At 43.6% G+C, this 21,998-nt stretch overlaps 1 protein-coding gene across 2 annotated transcripts in view; it reads right to left on the reverse strand.

The window, feature by feature from the left end:
* Nucleotides 1–21,998, reverse strand: part of MLF1 (myeloid leukemia factor 1) — a 169,115-nt gene that overhangs the window by 53,616 nt on the left and 93,501 nt on the right. For both annotated transcript variants that reach the window (XM_078667082.1, XM_078667081.1), the window contains one exon: nucleotides 3,099–3,228. In XM_078667082.1, the coding sequence (XP_078523208.1) occupies nucleotides 3,104–3,228 (125 nt within the window). In that variant the 3' untranslated portion in view covers nucleotides 3,099–3,103. The remainder of the gene's footprint in view (nucleotides 1–3,098; nucleotides 3,229–21,998) is intronic.

Consider the following 21,998-nt stretch of genomic DNA (forward strand, 5'->3'; position numbering starts at 1 on the left):
CGCTGGGTGGTAGGAAATTTGTGTGAGCCCAGTGATGCCACACTTTCCCACAAAAATGTGTGAAAACACTGATTTTGTCAGCTAAAATTGAGGTTTGCAAGGGATTCTGGGTTACGGGACATTGGGGGATCCACGCAAGCCATACCTCCTTGGAAGCCCCTGGGTGTCTACTTTTCAGAAATGTGTGGGCTTGGTAGGTTTCTCAAGATGGCCGTCGAGCACTGGGCCAAAAACCCATGTGACCCCCCCTTGCAAAAGCAGGTGGTTTTGAGATAGGCAATTTTGATGTCGCCTCACTACGTTTTGGGCCCTTGCTTGTCGCGGGTACTTGCGCCACACAAGTGAGGCACCATTTTTATAGGGAGACCTGGGGGATCGCAGGGTGGTAGGGAAATTTGTGTGAGCCCTATGATGCCACACTTTTCTACACAAAAATGTGTGAAAAAACGGATTTGTTTAGCTAAAATTGAGGTTTGCAAGGGATTCTGGGTAAGGGGACGTTGGGGGATCCAGGCAAGCCATACCTCCTTGGAAGCCCCCGGGTTTCTACTTTTCAGAAATGTGTTTGGTAGGTTTCCCTAGATGGCCGGCGAGCACGGGGCCAAAAACCCAGGTCACCCCCTTGTAAAAGCAGGTGGTTTTGAGATAGGCAATTTTGATGTTGCCTTACTATGTTTTGGGCCCTTGCCTGTCGCGGGTACTTGCGCCTCCCACACAAGTGAGGCACCATTTTTATCGGGAGTCCTGGGGGAACACTGGGTGGTAGGAAATGTGTGTGAGCCCAGTGATGCCACACTTTCCCACATGAAAATGTGTGAAAAAACTGATTTTTTCAGCTAAAATTGAGGTTTGCAAGGGATTCTGGGTAAGAAAACGTTAGGGGATCCACGCAAGCCATACCTCCTTGGAAGCCCCCGGGTGTCTACTTTCCAGAAATGTATAGGATCGCTAGGTTTCCCTAGGTGCCGGCAGAGCTAGGGTTAAAAAACTACAGCAATCACTTTGCCAAAAAAGGGTCATTTTTCACTGCAAAATTGAAGTGTGACCACGTTGCGTTTTGCACCGTTTCCCGTCGCAGGCACTAGGCCGAGCCACACAAGTGGGGTACCATTTTTATTGCAAGCCTTTGGGAAATGCAGGGTGGAATGCAATATGTGGATACACGCAGATTCCAGAACTTTCCACCACAGAAATGTGGGGAAAATGTGTTTTTTTGTCAATTTGTTTGGTTTCCAAGGGTTTCTGGGTAACAGAACCTGGTGGAAGGCAGTCAAGTCACCCCATCGTGGATTCCCCTGGTTGTAAAAAAATGTGTAGGTTTGCTAGGTTTCCCTATGTGCCGGCAGAGCTAGGGTTAAAAAACTACAGCTAGGCACTTTGCAAAAAAAAGTCACTTTTTACTGCGAAATTGAGGTGCGACCACTTTGCGTTTTGCGCCGTTTCCTGTCGCAGGCACTAGGCCGACCCACACAAGTACGGTACCACTTTTCTCAGAAGACTTTGGGGAACGCGGGATGCATGAAAATTAGTGGATCCACGCAGATTCCAGAACTTTCCACCACAGAAAAGTGAGGAAAATGTGTTTTTTTTGTCAATGTTTTAGGTTTGCAAAGGATTCTGGGTAACAGAACCTGGTGAGAGGCTATCAAGTCCCCCCATCCTGGATTTCCCTGGGTGTCTAGTTTTAAAAAATTTATGGGTTTACTAGGTTTCCCTAGGTGCCGGCAGAGCTAGGGTTAAAAAACGACAGCTACACACTTCGCAAAAAAAGGGTAAATTTTCATTGTGAAAATGTGGTGTGTTCAGGTTGTGTTTTGGGCCCTTTCCGGTTGTGGGCACTATGCCTACCCACACAAGTGAGGTACCATTTTTATTGGGAGACTTAGGGTAATTCAGATTTGTAAAGCAACTCTAAAACTCTAATTACCTGTTGAGTTGTGATGCATTTCTGCCTTCCAAATGAAAGACATTGTGTAAAAAATTTCATTTTGAAAAATGACCAATACTTTTCATGCTAGTATGAGTATTCCCAATTTTGAAAATGTGCAAATATGTACTATTTCTAAACTCTATAATTTGTACCCATTTCAGAAATACATAGGTGTCTTTCATACAGATTTTTCCATGTATACATTTTCGCACAATAATTGCTATATACCCAGTACATAATAAAAAGCCATTTCAAATTGCTACTCAGTTTTTGACTCTAGGTTCGTCTGCTTCTTGGTGAACCTACAAGTCCTATATATCACCACAACTAGGAAGGTCCAGCGGATCTAACGGTATATTGCTGTCAAAGAGCTGTCATAATTACAAGAAGTTACAGGTGAAAACGTTGACACAAAAGGCTGTTTTTTTTAACTAATTTTCAATTTTTCCAATATTTAACTGTTAGTTTCTGTAAAGAAACCTTGATGGATCTACACAAATGACCCCTTTCTGAATTCAGAATTGTGTCTACTTTTCTAAAATGTATAGCTTTCCAGGATCCATTATTGCTTTCATACTCATTTTTACCATTAACTGGAAGGAGGTTGAAAGCACTAAAAATAGCAAAAATAGGCTATGTACCAGAAAAACGCCAAAAGTGTGTAAAAAATGTTGGTTCTCTGACAAAAGACTGTCATTCCCTAAAAGCTGGGAAAATTGTGATTTCAGCCCACAGACCCTTTATTGATAACGTTTGCAGGGAAAAACCCAGAGGCTTTCATTTGTAGCCCGTTTTTCCAATTTTTCTGAAAAGAAACAAAAATTATACTGTATTTTGGCTAATTTCTGGGACCCCTCCAAGGGAATCCACAAACCCTGGGTACCTTTAGAATCCCCATGATGTTGGAAGAAATGGACGCAAAATTGGCGTGGATACCTTATGTGGTCAAAAGGTTACAGGGGCTTAAGCGCACACTACCCCGAATAGCCCAAAAAAGGCTTAGCACAGGAGGGGAAAAGGCCTAGCAGCGAAGGGGTTAATGATAATCTGTCTTTTTAAAAAGCAAAACAGGATAAACTCAATTTTTCTACCCACTGCAATGCAAATTGTGTCAACAGTTCAAAATTGCACACTATGAATAGGTCCTTCCTAAAGTTTACCTCCTTACCGTCTTTAGTTGTTCTTTATAGCATGACACTGATCACAATTTGGGTTTCCAGTTAAGTGGTGTCTCCCTCTTGATGGTTTGAACGACATAGCCCTACTTTTCCATTCTTCATCAAAGGAGGGGCCTTCACCTACATCACAAGCAAAATAGCAACTCAAAATGAATTATAAGTAAAATATATAAGTTTAATAAATGATTTAATAAACATGTGTCAGTCACCAAATAGACAAAGTAATGCAAATCTCAGAGATTCTAGGTCACATAGATGGAAGTTGATGACCAACCCTTGATGTTTCAGAAGTCTCTGCAAAAACTGACCCATGTACCACTGGTTTCAACAGGACAGGGCAAGCCACTAATCTAGTATCAATCGTTTTCCATCAGGGGCATTCCTCTGAGAGTTTGAATATGTCCTAGCAATGAGAAATCCCTTTGCCTTTTTGTCACAGACGCCGTGATTTAATTCTCGTTTCTTTAATTACTGTGACTAATTGTCTGTTTTGGACAATTTCCAAACTTCCTCAGCTCTGTGGATATATAACAAAATGTCTGAATATATATTTGTGTGCTCCAGGACATGGTAACTGAGTCCTGAAAATGAATTAAAAAAAATACATAAGTGGGCTGAGTGAGCATACCCTGACCTCAACGGTCATGGGGGGTCCCAAAAGGACTGCCCCACCCTCCACCGACTGGCTGGCTACAACATGGACAACATATTGTGGCAGCTATTACAGGACTCGGGGACATGCTCTCTGTAGAAATACATTGTAGTACAATATTGCTTTCGAAAACTCCTTTCATGATTTTGTCAACAGGTTGTGGAAGGTGTACCAGAAGTTAAAATGAGACCACACTTTCAATAAGTTCACTCTGTCTTCCTCATCCATGTGAGAATAAAGTCTGATATCCTGAGAAAACGGTGTACTTCCAGGAGAAGCAGCAGTGCTATACTGCAGCTTCCCTCAGTGGTCAAATTATCAACTTGAGCGCTAATAATATTTATTTATGACAGAAGTGCAGCACACCAGAGTTCAGTTCTTGATGGAATCAAAGCTGTAAAACTGAAAGCATTTCCTTTAGACATTAAGGAAATGAGGGGAGAATTTTCTCAGAGATATTACGGTTAGAGGCCTAGAATGCTGAAACTCAATTTCTATGAGTTCTCAAATATCTTTGGCATCCGTGTCAGCAAAACATTCTGACATGAAGACAGAAACATCACACCAGCAGCAGTCTGCCAGTTGAATTCTTAGTGATCAACAGCACCTTCACCAGAGTTTGAATGAACAACTAGAGCGCTAACATTCAGTAATTATGGCAAAAGCTTGCCACATCTGTACGTCATCTTGATGGAATCAAAACTGTAAAGCTGAAAGAAATTTTCTACTGCGCCCATAAGCGAATCCTCAGCTAATGAACAAAATCAAGGGTTTCTATTTGTCATAAAAATATGATTAGTGCTCTAGAATGCTAATATGGGAACACAATTTCTATGACTTTCCAAATCTTTCTCATCCATGTCAGTAAAACATGCTGAAAGTAGAGTGAAATGTATACTTCCAACACAGCAGCAGTCTGACAGTTAAATCCATAGTAATCAAGTGCAATGTCAGCTCCGAGTTATAGTAAACAACTAGATCACTAATATACAATATTCAAGACAAACTTGAAGCACTCCTAAAAGCGATTGTTTTGGGGATAGGAGCTGTTGAAATTTAAGCAATTCCTGAGGAGGAGGCTGATATAGGTATTACATCAGTGAGTTCAAAATATGGACGGAGGTATGGGTTTTGAGTATTTTCATGCATAAAGGAGCTTAAATTAGTTAAAGAGCGAGAAGTCAAAAGTTTTTTTCATTACATTTCAATTAAAAAATGTTTTAAAATAAAAATGTGTTTCAATTCGTAGAGCCCAGTGTTACAAGGGGAAGAGTTATGTGGAGCGTTGTACAGTACAGTGGAGAGTGTTGTAAAATCCACTTTCATAGAGTGGAGAATTGTAGATTGTAATAGAGCGTAGCAGGGTACCATACAGTGTAGTTAAGTGGTACATAGTGTAGTAGCATGGTGTTTCATATAGTGTAGTCACGTTTTGTAGACTGGTGAAGCGAGTTGAACGGTGGAATGGCATGTCGAACATTAGAGCAGGGTGTCGTAAACTGTCAGAGTGTTTTAGAGTGGAGTAGGATGAAGTGGAGTATCATAGAGTGAAGTATCATTGAGTGGAGTGTAGCAGAGTACAGTAGAGAGAGTGCCGTAGAGTGGAGTGCCATATCACATAGTGGAGTGGAGTATCGTAGAAAGAAGTTGCGTGGCATGTAGTACAGTCGCGTAGAGAGGATGGACATAGAGTGGAGTAGAGTGTGAGACAGTGGAGAGCTAGAGTGGAGAATAGTACAGTGGGATAAAGTGTAGTATAGTGGAGTGGAGAGCACTGGAGTGGGGTAGTGTAGAGTGGAGCTCAGTGTTAGTGGAGTGGTGTGGTGTGTTGTAGACTATAGTGGCATGGAGTGCTGTAGAGTGGAGTGGCGTAGCATACAGTTGAGTAACGTGTCATCAATTGGAGTACCATGTTGTATCGTAGAGAGTAGTGGGGTGTCGTACAGTATTGGAAGGTGATGTAAACTACAGTAGAGTGGCATACAATCTAGTTGATTTTTGTAGAGTGGAGTGGTGCACAGTACAGAGTATTAGCATACAGTGTTATTGAGTACAATGGCATAGAGTGGCCTAGAGTGGAGTGGTGTACAGCGGAGTAGTAGAGTTGAGTGAAGTACTGTGTCAAAGTGGATGGAAGTGGGGTGCAATGGCATACAAAGAGTTGCGTACAGTATCATGTAGTGGACTAGAGTATTGTAGAGTGTTATACAGTGGCACACAGTATAGTACAGTGTTGTAAAGTGGAGTGAAGGGCTATAGACAGAAGTAAAATGTCGGACAGTGGCATACAGTGTAGTGTAGTAGAGTAGAGTTGGATGGAGTACAGAAGTGTGTGAAACACTGGAGCTGCGTAGATTGGAATGTTGTATAGAAGTACAGAGTGAGGCAAAGTTTCGTACAGTGGATGAGAGTCAAGTGGAGTGGTGCAACGCAGAATGGAGTGAAGTACAACAGTGTATTGGTGTGGCGTAGTGTCATGGAGTGGAGTGTACTGGCATAGCATTGGTAGTAAACTGTTATAAATTGGAGTTGGGCCTCATACAGTACAGTGCAGTGCTGTGTCGCATAGAAAAGTGTTTAACAGTGTGTTGTACAATGGAGTTTACAGAGTGCATTATGGAGTTGGACAGTGGAGTGTATTGTGATAGAGTGGAGTAGAATGTCCTAGAGTGCCATGAATTGTGGTAGACCTTTATAGAGTGGAGTTATATAGAGTGGAGGAGAGTGTCATAGAATGTGGCGTTCCATGTAGTTGCGTAGAGTGGATTAACGTAAAGTGGAGTGGCTACAGTGGCGTGAAATACAAATGTATGTGAAATTTAGCAGTAATGTAGATTATGGTGTGCAAAGAAACACAAAACAGTGAATTGCACGGTCTTGCGTTTCTCTAGATTTACCTATCAACGCAGGACTACGCATTGTGGCCTCACGTTTCTTTGTAAATCTGGCTTAAGTACCGTGTTGCCCATGTGACACTATGAGAATGCCAGGATACCACAATCCAATAATACAGCTAGGTCTTAAATATATTTTATAACATGTACACACCCAAAGGTGCGGATGGCTCTGACGTGTCTTCCTTGACTCTGAAACTGACCATGGCTCGCAATGCTCCCCAATTTCTCGCAAGCTGTTCACCATCCACCTGATCACGGATTGGTTTGCGTGCACTGTGGATTCTCAGATATTGGCCCAAGATTTAATTTCTCCAGTGCTGTGGTTAATCATCTTGACTTAAGCGTGCATAAGATTATGCGACTACTCCACTCTCTGGTATTGTCCCGAGGCATCCCTTTGGCCTAATTTCTCACGGTGGAAGCAGTCCCAGTGCATACCCCAGGGCTTTGGATATCCCTTTGGTTGCGTCAAACGTCCCAGAGGGCCTCTGTTGCCACCTCAATTACAGCATATACTTAGGCATCATATTGTAATGTCCTGATGATGATCCTTGTATTTCTATAGGATCTAAACGTCGTCAACTCTTGCACACTGACCCTGTACTGTATAGATAGTCATGTATAGAGCTGACTTGCTGCTAGAAGCTTCTTATGACAGAGTATAGTATTGATTTGCGAAGCATGCAAGTGCCAGAGTTTTTGTATGTTTGTGTACATTTTTGTCTCTCTTGACGCTGCCCACTACTTAAGCTAATTCTTAATAAACGTGGGTTTACTTGCCTTCAAAGACATTGTGTCATGTTTAAATCTACATTGTTTACAATTTCATACAATATTTGAATGTGTGATTGTTGGTAATAGGGACCTTTGTTCCTTTATAATGTTAGTTATATTTTGTGCCATGATATACCGTGGTAACTTTGCAGTATACCGTGGTACATGGCCTTGACAAGCCAGTATATAAATGGATTGTGGCTGTTTTTTGAGAATGAAAAGGCAGCCCTATTGTTTTTACTGCACGTTGGCTACATTTAGTGTTAGAGCCTTAGATAAAGGTACGTTGTAGGTGCCTACATAATAAAGTGGCAATACGTAGGGAAATGTATTTCCAATATTTTATATATTTTTAAACAGGTTTCTCTTCCAGGGGATCCTCATCAATAGTCATAAGCATTAGAATATTCCCGCCCATGCGCGGGACCCCGGAAACAATATATTATATGTGCCCCACATATATATAGAAATATATATATACATATATATATATAAAATAAGCAATTGCAGCCAAACAAAACAGTGGAGTTGGAATATGCTGTGAAGAATTTCCACCATACATTTGTATTTGCATTAAAAACATGAGAAACAACACCAATGCTTGTTTAGAAACTGTTTTAATGCTTAGAAAGCAGTAGAAATTCTTATAACACACTGTAAGCATATACAGCTCCCAGGCTGCATTGCAAATACCCAGTCTAAAAAGGCTGGAAAGCTAACTTGTAGCTGTATGTACTAAAACTGACGCCGTGCCTTAAAGGCACCTCTGCCCCTAGCTTCCCATCATGCCTCAGGGGTTACAGTTAGGTCAGTTGTTCTTTCCGGCTCCTTCAGGAAGGACCCTGGTTACATAGCTCCACACTTTTCTGCCTTTTTCAGTCAGAAAATCTTCTAAAGAACAATTTTTTTGATTTACTTTGACTTTTAGCATCAGTGTCAAGTAAATAACTGCTTAACAGTCAATTTCTTGTGAGGTTTTCCTGTCAGGATGCCCACTCTTTTTGATAAATGTCCTTCTTGTGGCCACAAGAAGGCAAAAACAGACTCTCATGAGGGCTGTATTTTATGCTTGCCAGAGGATCATGATCCTAAAGTCTGTTCACATTGTGAAAACCTGTCTGAGAGGACTCTTAAAGACAGAGAAAGGAACAGGCTCTATGGTCTGGCTCAGAGATCCATGAGAGGAAGATCTACAGAGAGGAAGAGTTCAAAGAGACCCAGAACTCCCTCCAAAGGCAAGTCAGAGCGTCCATCGACCTCAACGCCGGGCTCGGCGCTGAAAAAACATCTTCTGATGGACAGTTCTAGAGAGAAAACTCCGTCGACGTCGGGACCGGCGTCGAGGAAGAGACCGTCTTCGAAAAGAAGTTCACCGACGACGAAGAAACTACGATCGGCGTCGAGAGAAGCGTCGTCGAGAACATCGGCATCGAGACAAAGATCTCCTCCGCCGTCGTCAACTCGGCGACGATCGGCATCGAAGGACAGGTCTCCATCGTCGTCATCATCTCGACGACGTTCGACGTGGAGACATAAGTCAACTCCGCCGCCGTCAACCAGGCGACGGTCGGCGTCGAGAGACAGATCACACTCACTGTCGCATCAACATCGACAGGCTTCTAAGAGCGTGACACCTCCGCCGACGCCTCCACGGAGACGTTCGACGTCGAGGAGCAAGAGCCCCATCAGACGCTCGCCGCCGAGGACATCGTCGACGGCGCGTCGGCTCTCGACGTCGAGGATGGCTGACCCTCCGTCGTCGCCACGTGTCCGGTCGACGTCGAGGGCATAGTCGACGACAGGACAACGTCGTCCGACATTGAAAAGGCCATCTCCGTCGCCGGCAGACCAACGTCGGTCGACGTCGAGACCTCCGTCGACGGCAGCACAACGCCGTTCGACGTCGAGACCTCCGTCGACGGCAGGGCAATGCCGTTCAACATCGAGGGAGAAGACTCCGTTGTCGGCTCAACATCGCCGGTTGACGTCGAGGGACCACAGGTCACCGTCGAGGCGTTCAGCGCCAAAGGTTATCGCTCCGTCGACGCCACAGAGGCGTTCGACGTCGAGAGAAAGAATTTTGAGACGTCCACCAACGCCGGTGAGACAAAGATCACCTTCAGTGATTTCGACCATTCTTGTAACGCAATCTGCTTCTCACCACTCCTCCTCAGGTACCTCTGGCTCATCGAGGGCCTCTTCTAGAAGCAGGAGTCCAGTGCAACAGTCACCACAACGACGGTATATCACTCAGACAAGACTCTCACCAAGATGGTATGGTCCGTTGAGTAGTTGGAAGGATTCTGGAGCGACGAAGAGGCTACAAAGATATTCAAGCCCGCTCCACAGGTCACCTCTTCAGAGACTAATAGAGGAGGTAGACAGACCGGATCCTACCAGGCACCGATCACGCTCTCGGGAGAGGAGAGCGGAAAGGTCACGTACCCCCAGGATCTCCCGATCTCCACGACAATCCAGATCTCGAACACCGAAAAGGGCGGAGAGATCGAGATCTCCCCGAAGGGAGCATCGGAGACAATCGCCTCGAGGGGAAGAACGATCAAGAAGATCTCCGGTGCGGAAGGAAAAATCTCATCACAGGAGAAGGAGAACTCCATCTTCTCCTTCTTCTTCTTCATCCTCAGCTAGAAATTCTAAAGGGGATTACTCTCCGACGCTGGCAGACAGCCCTCGCTCCAGAGCTTCCCCGATGGACGACGTCAACACGTATCTGGACGTCTTACAAAGGGGGGCTCACAAACTAAATATAGAGATGGCTGTTCCAGAAGTGTCCACTACTGTGATTTTTGAGACCCTTCGTCCCAAATCATCTACAAGGCCTTTACTCCCATTGGTTCCAGGGATATTGGATCCAATCAAAGACGTTTTCCTCACACCAGCAACGGTCAGGGCGGTACCGGCACGTATTCAGAAGAAATATAGGCCTGCCGAATCAGACCCTATCTTTGTTAAGGGAGAGCCTGCGGCGGACTCAGTCATTGTAGCCTCAGCTAGAAAGACTCGCACTGTCGCCCCTTCTTCTTTGGTCCCGCCTGACAAAGACAGCAGGATGCAAGATTCTTGGGGACGCAGGGTATGCAGCACAGCAGCTTCATCCCTGAAAGTCTCGAGTGCATCAGCTCTTCTGGGAAGGTACGATAGAGCACTATGGGACTCCATGGAACGATTCAAGGAGAAATTGCCCAAAGAGGACCAGAAAGATTTTGAGGAGACAGTGACGGAGGGCTGTTTGGTGGCTAACCAAATGATTAGTTCATCAGCAGATAACGCCCTTCTGGCAGGACATGCCTACTCACATGGGGTATGTGCGAGGAGATCCTCCTGGCTGCGTTTAACTGGTCTCAAGCCAGATGCCCAGCAGCGCATCCTCAATCTGCCTTTTTCCGGATCTTCACTCTTCGGGGAGCATGCCGATCAGGAAATGGCCCGTATGAAGACGGAGTTAGACACAGTGAAGGCGGTTGGTCTGGAAAAAAAGAAAGGGCCGTTCAAACGACGCTTCAAGACCAATAAGAACCGGGGAGGCCAACAGAGGGTTCAAACCCCTCAATGGTCTCAAAGCAAGCCACAAGGAAAGCCTCAATACAGAGGAGGAAAGTCGGGTAGAGGCAGAGGCGGACATCTTCAGTCCTCTACTACGCCTAGAGGAGGCAAAGCCTGAGCAGTGGCTTCCTCTGTCACCGTTACCCACTCCAGTGGGAGGAAGTGCTTCACAACACCTAGCAGAGTGGGTCAGCATCACAAAAGATCGGTGGGTGCTGAATATACTGCGCAATGGATATGCGCTACGTTTCCGGAAGAAACCGCAACCGATTCCTCCAAAAAAGAATCGCTCGTACCAACTAAAGCTCCTCAAAAGGGAAGTAAGCGTCCTCTTAAAGAAAAACGCAATCGAAGAGGTACCTCCATCCCAAAGGGGGAAAGGAGTGTATTCAAGATATTTCCTAGTCCCCAAAAAAGACCAAGAAGGCAAGTTCAGACCGATTTTGGATCTTCGACTCCTCAACAAAGTGGTGGTCAAAGAGAAGTTTCGCATGTTGGCACTGCACCAAATATGTCCTCATCTACAAATCGGGGATTGGATGTGTTCGGTGGACTTACAAGACGCGTACTTCCACATTCCCATTACACCAGGTCATCGAAAGTACTTCAGGTTCCTAGTAGGGAACAAGCATTACCAGTACAAGGTACTCCCCTTCGGTCTCAAATCCGCACCAAGGGTCTTCACCAAATGCATGGCAGTGGTAGCGGCATGTCTTCACAAAAGAGGTCTCTTTGTGTACCCATATCTAGACGACTGGCTCTTGAAGAGTTCGTCCCATCGTCAAGTCACCAAAGACTGTCACCTATGTCTCCAACAAATGCACAGACTCGGCCTGCATGTGAACACAGAAAAGTCAGTCCTGCTTCCCACGCAAAGTATACACTATCTGGGAGCAGTTCTGGACACAAAGTTAGGAAGAGTGTTTCCTTCGCAGGAGAGACTATCATCCATGGGGCAGAAATGCAAAAAGTTGCTTCAGTCTCCTCGGCCAAAGGTTCAAGAAGTGGCATCTCTATTGGGCTCCATGGCGTCCTGCATCTTCCTAATACCGAACGCCAGGTTGATGATGCGGCCTCTGCAACAGTCTGTGGAAGACCAGTGGGACCAGGCGACAGGAGATTGGGAGGATCGAATCAACCTGTCTCAAGCAGCTTTGACCTCCATACAGTGGTGGTCTCGTCCTCGGAATGTCCTGCAGGGAGTCCCTTTTCAGCAACCTCTTCCTTCGCTGTCTGTGGTAACGGACGCATCTCTGGAAGGCTGGGGTGCTCACATGGGTCACCTTCAGATTCAGGGTCGTTGGTCGACCAACCTTCAGACATACCACATCAACATGCTGGAGCTTCGAGCAGTTCATCTGGCGCTCTAAGCGTTCCTTCCAGCAATAACAACGGACAAAATCCTGGTTCAGACGGACAACACTACAACGATGTTCTATCTGAACAAACAAGGAGGAACTCGATCTCGCCCTCTATCTCTGGAGGCCCAGACTATCTGGCACTGGCTTCTGGCTCGGGGATTGTCGGTGGTGGCAGTGCACCTCCCAGGCGAGCTAAATACAAAAGCAGACGCGCTCAGCAGGCACTTCGAAGATCAGCCAGACTGGGTGCTAAACGACGAGGTAGTCGAAGAGCTTTTCCGTTGCTGGGGTCGTCCACACATAGACTTATTTGCGGACGACGAAAACACCAAATGCCACTCCTTCGCGTCCAGGTTCCACCGGCCAGGGACGAAAGGGAATGCTCTACTGTTGGAGTGGACAGGAATGTTCGCCTATGCGTTTCCCCCTCTGGCTCTGATTCCGAAGGTGGTGGCCAAGCTCATCAGATCGAGCATGGACATGATCCTGATAGCCCCGGATTGGCCGCGACAATGGTGGTATCCAGATCTGTTACATCTGTCGCTGTGTCCACACAGACGCCTGCCGTGCAGGCCAGACCTGTTGAGCAAGATGAACGGGAGGATCCTGCATCCCAACCTCCCGTCACTGAACCTGACTGCATGGCTCCTGAGGTCTTACAGTATGGACACTTAAATCTGCCTCCGGAGTGTATGCATATCTTAAAAGAGTCCAAAAGACCTTCCACGAGGGCGTCTTATGCGTTCAAGTGGAAAAGGTTTTTCATTTGGTGTAAGGACCGTGGTTTTGATCCCACCAAAGGTCAAGAAGAGGTAGTCCTTCCATACCTCCTTTCCTTGGCTACATCAGGGTTGAAATACGCTTCTATTAGGGTCCATCTATCTGCCATAGTAGCGTACAGGAAATCACCTACACAAACTTCATTTTTTCAAGTTCCAGTGGTTCAGGATTTCCTTCAGGGGTTAAAGAAGGTCTATCCCCCTGTGAGAAATCCTTCTCCTCCCTGGGAGTTGAACCTAGTTCTCTCCAGGCTGATGTCGACACCGTTTGAGCCTATACACAAGGCCTCCTTGCAGCATCTCACTTGGAAGGCGGCCTTCTTGGTGGCAATAACCTCTGCGCGCAGGGTTAGCGAGATACAAGCACTCTGCACCAAGGAACCTTACACTGTGTTTCACCATAACAGAGTGGTAATGAGGGCTCATCCATCTTTCCTTCCAAAGGTGGTCTCGGATTTTCATATAAATCAAACGATTACCCTTCCTTCGTTCTTTCCTAACCCATCGACCCCAGCGGAGAGGTCGTTGCACTCGTTGGATCTTAAACGGGTACTAAAGTTTTACCTAGAAAAGACGAAGGGCACCAGAAAGACAGATCAACTCTTTGTCAATTATGGTTCAATAAGAACGGGGTTTGCAGCAGCCAAAAGATCCATCTCCAGATGGATTGTATCCTGTATCAGACTGTCATACCAGCTGGCTGGCAAACCTTTGTTACAATCACCCAAAGCTCATTCCACTAGAGGGAAAGCAGCCACAATAGCGTTTTTACATGACATTCCTATGTCAGAAATATGCAAGGCTGCAACATGGAAATCAGTCCATACCTTTACAAGGCATTATTGCCTAGAGTCTGATTCCAGAGCGGAATCTCAAGTAGGGCATGCTTCCTTGAGAAACCTATTTGGGTAATAAGAGGCATACTTTTGGGGCCTAAGATTCTGAATGTTATCTGTTGATTCCTTTGCCCGCAGGGATGAGGTGAGGCTCGCTACTCTATTCTAATGCTTATGACTATTGATGAGGATCCCCTGGAAGAGAAGGATTAGTTACTTACCTGTAATCCTAGTTCTCTTCCAGGGGTATCCTCATCAAAGTCATAAGCAACCCTCCCGCCTCCCCGGGCAAAGGACGTTGTTTATTCAATAGGAGATATTTTAACCTGTTATTACCATGGTTTGGTTTTCAGTCTCCGAAAAGAACAACTGACCTAACTGTAACCCCTGAGGCATGATGGGAAGCTAGGGGCAGAGGTGCCTTAAAGGCACGGCGTCAGTTTTAGTACATACAGCTACAAGTTAGCTTTCCAGCCTTTTTAGACTGGGTATTTGCAATGCAGCCTGCGAGCTGTATATGCTTACAGTGTGTTATACGAATTTCTACTGCTTTCTAAGCATTAAAACAGTTTCTAAACAAGCATTGGTGTTGTTTCTCATGTTTTTAATGCAAATACAAATGTATGGTGGAAATTTTTCACAGCATATTCCAACTCCACTGTTTTGTTTGGCTGCAATTGCTTATTTTATATATATATATGTATATATATATTTCTATATATATGTGGGGCACATATAATATATTGTTTCCGGGGTCCCGCGCATGGGCGGGAATATTCTAATGCTTATGACTTTGATGAGGATACCCCTGGAAGAGAACTAGGATTACAGGTAAGTAACTAATCCTTATGGCCGTGTACTGCAATAGTTTCACAATGCTTTTCAAATTAACTGACAGAAATCACTTAGGGCTGGATTTCCAACATCGCCGCGGATGTGAAACCGACCGACCTTAGGTCAGCAGTTCCAATACCACAGTTTGGATGCGGCCGCACATGGTGTGGTCGCAAAATTCCATTTCTCAATGGGAGCTTGTGCAGCGGGCTTAGCGGTACCCGGGGACGTTGCAATACCCGCGGTGATGTTGTAAAAACGGAAAGCACAGGCAGAAATTCAATGACCATCAACACATGCAAAAATAATATGTGAAAAAATCCATTTTGAACATTACCCTACACGTATTACTATATACATACTTCTTTCAAAGCAAATTTAAACTCATATTTTAGCAATAAGTTTCTCTAAAAACCATCTTGCAAACCAATTTTCAGTTTTCGCAGTTTTTCTAGATGTTGCGAGGACGCCGTTAACCTCGATGGTCACACCTTTTCCAAAGAGTGAAAACACTTATACACTCAGAAATTACAATATTTTGCACACTAGGGGTTTATTACTGTACACTTCAAACAAATGTTTATCTAGTGTATTTCTAGAACAACCATCTCTAAGACCTACTTTCTGTTTTCGAAGAATGACCGGAGAACGCAATGACGTTGGTCGTCGCGAACCCCGCAGTTACGTTGCAAAAGAGGAAAGTAAAAGCAGGAATTCAATAGCCACCTCCAAATAAAAAAATTATAAGTATATAATTCATTCTAACCATCACAGTAGATAACTGACTATATAAATACCTCTATAAAAACATTTATCAAAATTTCAATATCTCTATAACAATGCGTATTAATGATTCACTGATTTTTAAAAATATTTTCACCAATATTCGCAACAACGTTGATAGTCGGGATGTCCCCACTATGGTACACAATTTTGGACACATAACTTGTGTCACTAGCATTTCTCATACATGGGGTCAGAGTGCCGGTATATTTCAAATTCCTTTCACCAAACAGTCTGTAACCGGCGCGCCAAAATAGCGGGTGCAATTTCCGGGACCAGACCAAGTCCCGTAAAAATCTTTCAACAGCAAGCTTTAAAGAAATTGCACTCCTGAACACGAAGCTTTAACGTTTTGAAGCGTTTTTATTCCATCATTGGAACAGCCACCATCACCCACCAACGTTTCGAACAAAAAATGTTCTCTCACGGTATTGTGAGTCCTTCTTCGCTTTCAATATTTATAGATTTAAGTTAAAAAGCCAGAACAGTGCATTCTGGTCCTTGTATTTTTGTAAGGACATCAGCCTTCGTGTACACATTTCTTTCTTTTTCAATTCGTTTCAAATGCAACTTTATCAAGTATATATCATGCATGCACATTTACTAGAATATATTTTTCGCAAGTTATGATACATTTGTCAATGTTGTAAGATGCGATTATTTATGCATTCATTGTCATTTCTGAGTCATATGTATTATTGTTACAAAATATATGCGATTAGTAAAGCATATATTCTTGTTTCTCTTGGCAACATGTTGGCAATTGTTTGTTTTGCAAATAAGTCTCGGTATAGTACCCAAGATCTATTGTACGTCTGCTAAGAGGTATAGTACCTGACAATAATAACATTTGCAGCTCAGAGATTTCTTATTTTGACAATATTATAAATGTACATACATTTCTTCATCCCGGTTTAATCCACACGGGGTTTTCGTTTTGAAACGAATAATGAGACGTGATTCCAATGTTCTCAATTTTAGGGTTCGGTTGCCGTCTCTTTCGTTAGCCGGCACTGTAGCAATCCCAAAGTAACGAATGTCTTCCCAATTGGTTTGATGTTGTAAATGAAGATGTTTGGAGATTGCATATGACATGTCTTTGTTATGAATTGCCCTTAGATGTTCCAATATGCGCTTTTTCAAGGGGCAAATGGTACTTGCTATATAGCGCATTTCACATGTGCATTCCAGCATGTAGACTACATAGGGTGTCTCACAGGTGATCTTTTCTCTGATTTCGAAAAATTTGCCTCTTCCATCTTTCAGTTTAGATATTGTTTTCCCGATTTTGCAGGCTTTGCATTTGTTGCAATGTACAAATCCCATTTGTTTCGGTGTCATCCATGTAGTTTTCTTCACTATCGAAAAGTGACTTTTTACCAATTTGTCTTTCAAAGAGGGAGCTTTTCGATATGTGATCTGAGCATATTTTCCGATCGATGTACCTATATCTGAGTCTTTTTCCAAAACACTCCAATATTTGTTCAGAATCTTCTTAATTTTGTAGCTTTCCTTGCTGTATGTTAGAATCAATCTCGTTGTGTCATCATTAATTGGTTTCATTTTATTGATTGAAGTTTGTTCTCTGGGAATTTTCTTTGCACGTGACAGTCCAATCTCTACATCACTATGTTTGTATCCTCTTTTCAGGAACCGGTTTTTGCTGTCTAAAAAGCTCTTATGTGTCCTTTCCTCAGTTGAACAGTTCCGTCACATTCTAATGAATTCTCCATATGGAATACTTTTCAATTGTTTTGACGGGTGGAAACTTGTTCCATGGAGAATGCTGTTTGTCGAAGTCGGTTTTCGATAGATTTTAGTTTGGATCTGTTCTTTCTCTATATACTCTTCGACGTCTAGATATTGAATTCTTTTTGGACTTATGCTGTAGGTGAATTGTAATCCTACATCATTATTGTTAAGGAGTTCAAAATATTCTTTAAAATCATTTTGATTCCCATTCCAAATAATAAAAAGATCGTCGATGTATCTCAACCAAAGTTCTATTTTGCTCGTATATTGTTCACATTTTTCTTGCCACGCCACAAATTTTTCCCACCATCCAATAGTTATATTAGCGTAACTCGGTGAGAAAGATATGCCCATGGCGGTGCCACGTCTCTGGTTGTACAGTTTGTGATTAAAGAGAAAGATATTGTTGTGTAAACACAATTTAATCAATTTGAGCAGCATTTGTGAGTGTTTCAATTCCTCGATATTCCGTTGACGAAGAAAGTATTCCACAGCCTTAAGACCTAGTTCATGGTCTATCGATGTATACAGGGATACAACGTCAATTGTTATCAGTTGAAAACCTTTTTGCCATCCTGTATTGGCTAGTATCCGCAAGAAATCACCCGTGTCTTTAATATACGAGCTTAGATTCATCACTATGGGTGCCAAAAATGTGTCCACATAGATCGATACATTCTCATATAGTGATTCACAGCTGGAAACTATATATATATATATATATATTGCGCTCGTCAAATCCCGGTCAAATCCCCAGGAAAGAAAACAGCACTCGGGAGGTTCCTTCTCACGGAGTTTAGTTTATTAGATTACAAGCTACACCACAGACGCGTTTCGGCGATTTGCCTTCATCAGTGTGTGTATGCACACGCACAACCAGGTACATATATCTTAGTAAACATTCAAATCATGTAAGGTGTACACCCCTTGGTGAGCATAGAAAGAGGACTACATCCTTTCAAGTGCGGACTCCATCTTGTAATGGTCAGAATCTACCATATACACTACTCATGATGGATGCAATGAGACGTTACATAACCTGTAGATAGGTCTACGCGCTATAGTGGAAAAGGTAACATATATCACTATGCTGGGGTTGCATTGAAAGATAAAGCCGTGGATCGGCAATTGTCCTCCAGAGATACTCTAGCTCATTAGAGGTGGGTCAAACTCATACATTTGAATGGATGTATAACCAAAATAATAAAAAGAAGGAGTCTATGTCAGCATGTATAAACTAAGAGAAGGTCAACATAGAGAAAGCGCCATATCTAGATTGACTGAAATACACAGCTCAAGTGCTATTTAGGAATCAAAGAGCCCTTTGAACCTATAGGTTACCATTACAATTGCTATGAACCAAAAGTCCGCATTCATGTGCCTAAATTCAGTGTGGCCACAGTTATCCAATCTAAGTTCATCATATTGGTGGTTCTGTCAATTGTCTTAGGTCCATACAATATATACAGTATATGCAATTCATACAGTAGATCCACAAAAGTTCAACAAACTGAAGCCTGTCCTATACGTAGATATATAGACAGCACGTACATCATTTGCCTAAGTGAAATACCATCTCCTCTCCGCTATTCATGCCTTTGGGCCATTTTGTGGAAAGATCTATAATATAACGTGATTCTAGCCTACGTAATCGTCGTAGGCAATCTCCTCCCCTAACGTTATATCTGATGGTATCAAGACCAAAATATTGCAACTTACTACGGTCTCTGTTATGTTTCTCGGCGAAATGCCGGGCGACCGGATAAGATGGATCGGCTTTATCGATCGCTCTTAGGTGTTCCAGGATCCGTAGTTTTAGCATATTGATAGTGCTCCCTATGTAGCGGAGGCCACACGGGCAGGTCAGGCAATAGACTGCTAGGGGTGTACTACAAGTAATAAATTGCTTGATCCGCAGCTTCTTACCAGTTTCGGGCACCTCAATAGAGAGCAGCCTTTTGCTCCCTGCGCAGGCCTTGCATTTTCCACATGGATAGAACCCACTCATGGTTCTTAAGGTATTACTCTTCGGAGGAGGTTTCTCTAAGTGGCTAGTCACTAGGTGATCCCCAAGAGATCTGGCTTTACTAAAGGTAACAAGCGGGTGGGTAGGTAGATCATCCTTAAGTATGTTATCTGTCTTAAGAATATGCCAGTTTCTACGGAGCATGGCCCTCAAATCCTCAGCTCCAGCGGAAAAAGGGGTTATTAATCTGAACTTTCCGCTGTCATTAGTTGATGTCTTAGAATCCTTACTCGTAGTGGATCTAGGTGTCAGTAAGGAGTCTCTTGGGATTGCCCTCACTCTTTTCAAGGTTTCGTTAAGTAAGACCTCTCCATAGCCCCTGGCAACAAATCTACTCACGCATTCCCTAGCTTCCACTTCAAAATCTTCCGATCTCGAGCAGTTTCTCCGGAGTCGGAGTAACTCTCCATAGGGGATGCTCCTAATGAGTTGCGGGGGATGGCTACTGCTGGCAAAAAGGGTAGAATTGCCTGCAGTGGTTTTTCTGTGAAGGGCTGTGTGAATATGACAGTCTTCTGAGAACACTTTTAGGTCAAGATATTCCGCTGACACCGGACTCACCGTTCCTGAAAAGTGCAGATTGTAATCATTCTCATTGAGTAATTTGATGTAGGCTTGTGCTGTTTCAGATGTGCCACGCCACACGATGAACAGGTCATCGATGTACCTGAACCAACCCTCAGTTCTACCCTCTGAGCCATCCACTATGCAGCTCCTGGGTACCCGCTCCTCCCACCAGCCAACAAAAAGAATCGCATAGCTGGGAGCGAAGCAGGTACCCATCGCCGTTCCAGACACCTGCCTGTACAATTGATCTTCAAACAGAAAAATATTATTACTCAGACAAAACTCGATAAATTCGAGGATCATGGTATTGTGTTGAGTAAATCTTAATTGTCGTGAGTTCAGGAAATGCTGTATAGCTTCCAAGCCATGCTGGTGTTCTATGACTGTGTACAAACTGGGGATGTCCAACACTATTAACTGGCATTCGTCGTCCCATTTCACGTTCCGAATTTTGTCAAGGAAATCCTTGGTATCCTGAACATAGGAGGATAGAGTTAATACCAAAGGAAATAAAAACTTGTCAATGAATCGGGACATGTTTTCGGTGAGACTGCCAATGGATGACACGATGGGGCGGCCTGGTGGATGTTCATTATCTTTAGATGGTAGAATGTCGGTGTGAGTGGTTGGCTATCTCGGTAAAGGCGTCGATAGCATCCCAGGGCATCTGTGGGATGAACATCGAAGGAGGTTTATACCCGCTCTCTTCCCGATCTTGTTCAATTCCAAGGGCCTGCGCTCTCTGTGCTCTGTCGGTAATCTCTGAATGATCATGTGCGGATTTTTCTTCCCGCAGTTCCTCAAGAGTTTCGAGAGCTTCAATTTCTCTGCCCGTTAGGGCATCCGTAGCTGTAAGTCTTGTGCCCATGTCACCAGTAGCTTTCAGGTGAGGTCGTAACTTACAAAATTTGTGTAATTTAAGCTTACGTGTAAATCGGAAGAGATCAATCCGGGTTTGGGTATACTCTAGGGGGGTGTTAGGGCAAAAGGTTAGACCAAGGCTGAGTAGATTCTTTTCGCAGTCAGTCAGGATTCTGTCCGTTAGGTTGACCACCGTTAGATTGTGGCTCTTGTTAATATCCTGGCCGATACACACACACACATACACACACACACATAAATATACACACACATATATACACACAAAAGTAAATGTAAATGTAGTTGAGCTTATATAGCGCACAGCTACCCGCAGTGGGTTTCCCAGCGCTTGCTTAGGGAACCCTTCCTGGTATTCCCCTGTGAGATAGCAGGGTATCCACAAGGTGAAAGTCAGGCATCCCACCGCGAGGGGCCGTTGTGGAGATTAAGCAAGCTATTGCCCAGAGTCGCAGAGTGTGAACCCGTGAGTCGAGGAGGCACCGGGGCGAGAATTATGGAGTCCGTGGAATTTTTAGCCCAAGACCCCGCCGAGGCGGGGAATTGAACCCTGGTCCAGGACCGATCTCAGCTTCCGGGTCTGCTGCCTCTAACCCCTGAGCCACACTTCTCCACACACACATATACACACACACACATATAATATACATATATATATATATATATATATATATATATATATATATATATATATATATATATATATATATATATATATATATATATACACACACTTACATATACATACATACTCACAGATTTTCAGATATATAAAATGTCATATATTTATGCAGCAGGAAAAGGTTGGCTCACTGGAAGTAGCCCACATAAATAGAGAGAACTGAGCCGTTGGAGCTTGATATTTAAAATAAGAGATAATTATACATATAGCTAAAATGTATGCAGATATATAAACTGTAGATATATTCACAGTTGCTTTGGTTTAAGGCTCGGAGGGGGCACACACACACACACACATATATATATATATATATATATATATATATATATATACACACACACACACATATACATATATATATATATATATCTAAATATATACATACATAGATGTATACACACACACACACAGCAAAAAGACGAAAATACTACTACACAATTATCAGTATCATATATAATTTAGAGCATACTATTACTCAACTTTCTCATCAGAGGGTGGCCCTGG

The sequence above is a fragment of the Lissotriton helveticus genome, chromosome 11, assembly GCF_964261635.1.
Source record: "Lissotriton helveticus chromosome 11, aLisHel1.1, whole genome shotgun sequence".
Taxonomy (NCBI): Eukaryota; Metazoa; Chordata; class Amphibia; order Caudata; family Salamandridae; genus Lissotriton; species Lissotriton helveticus.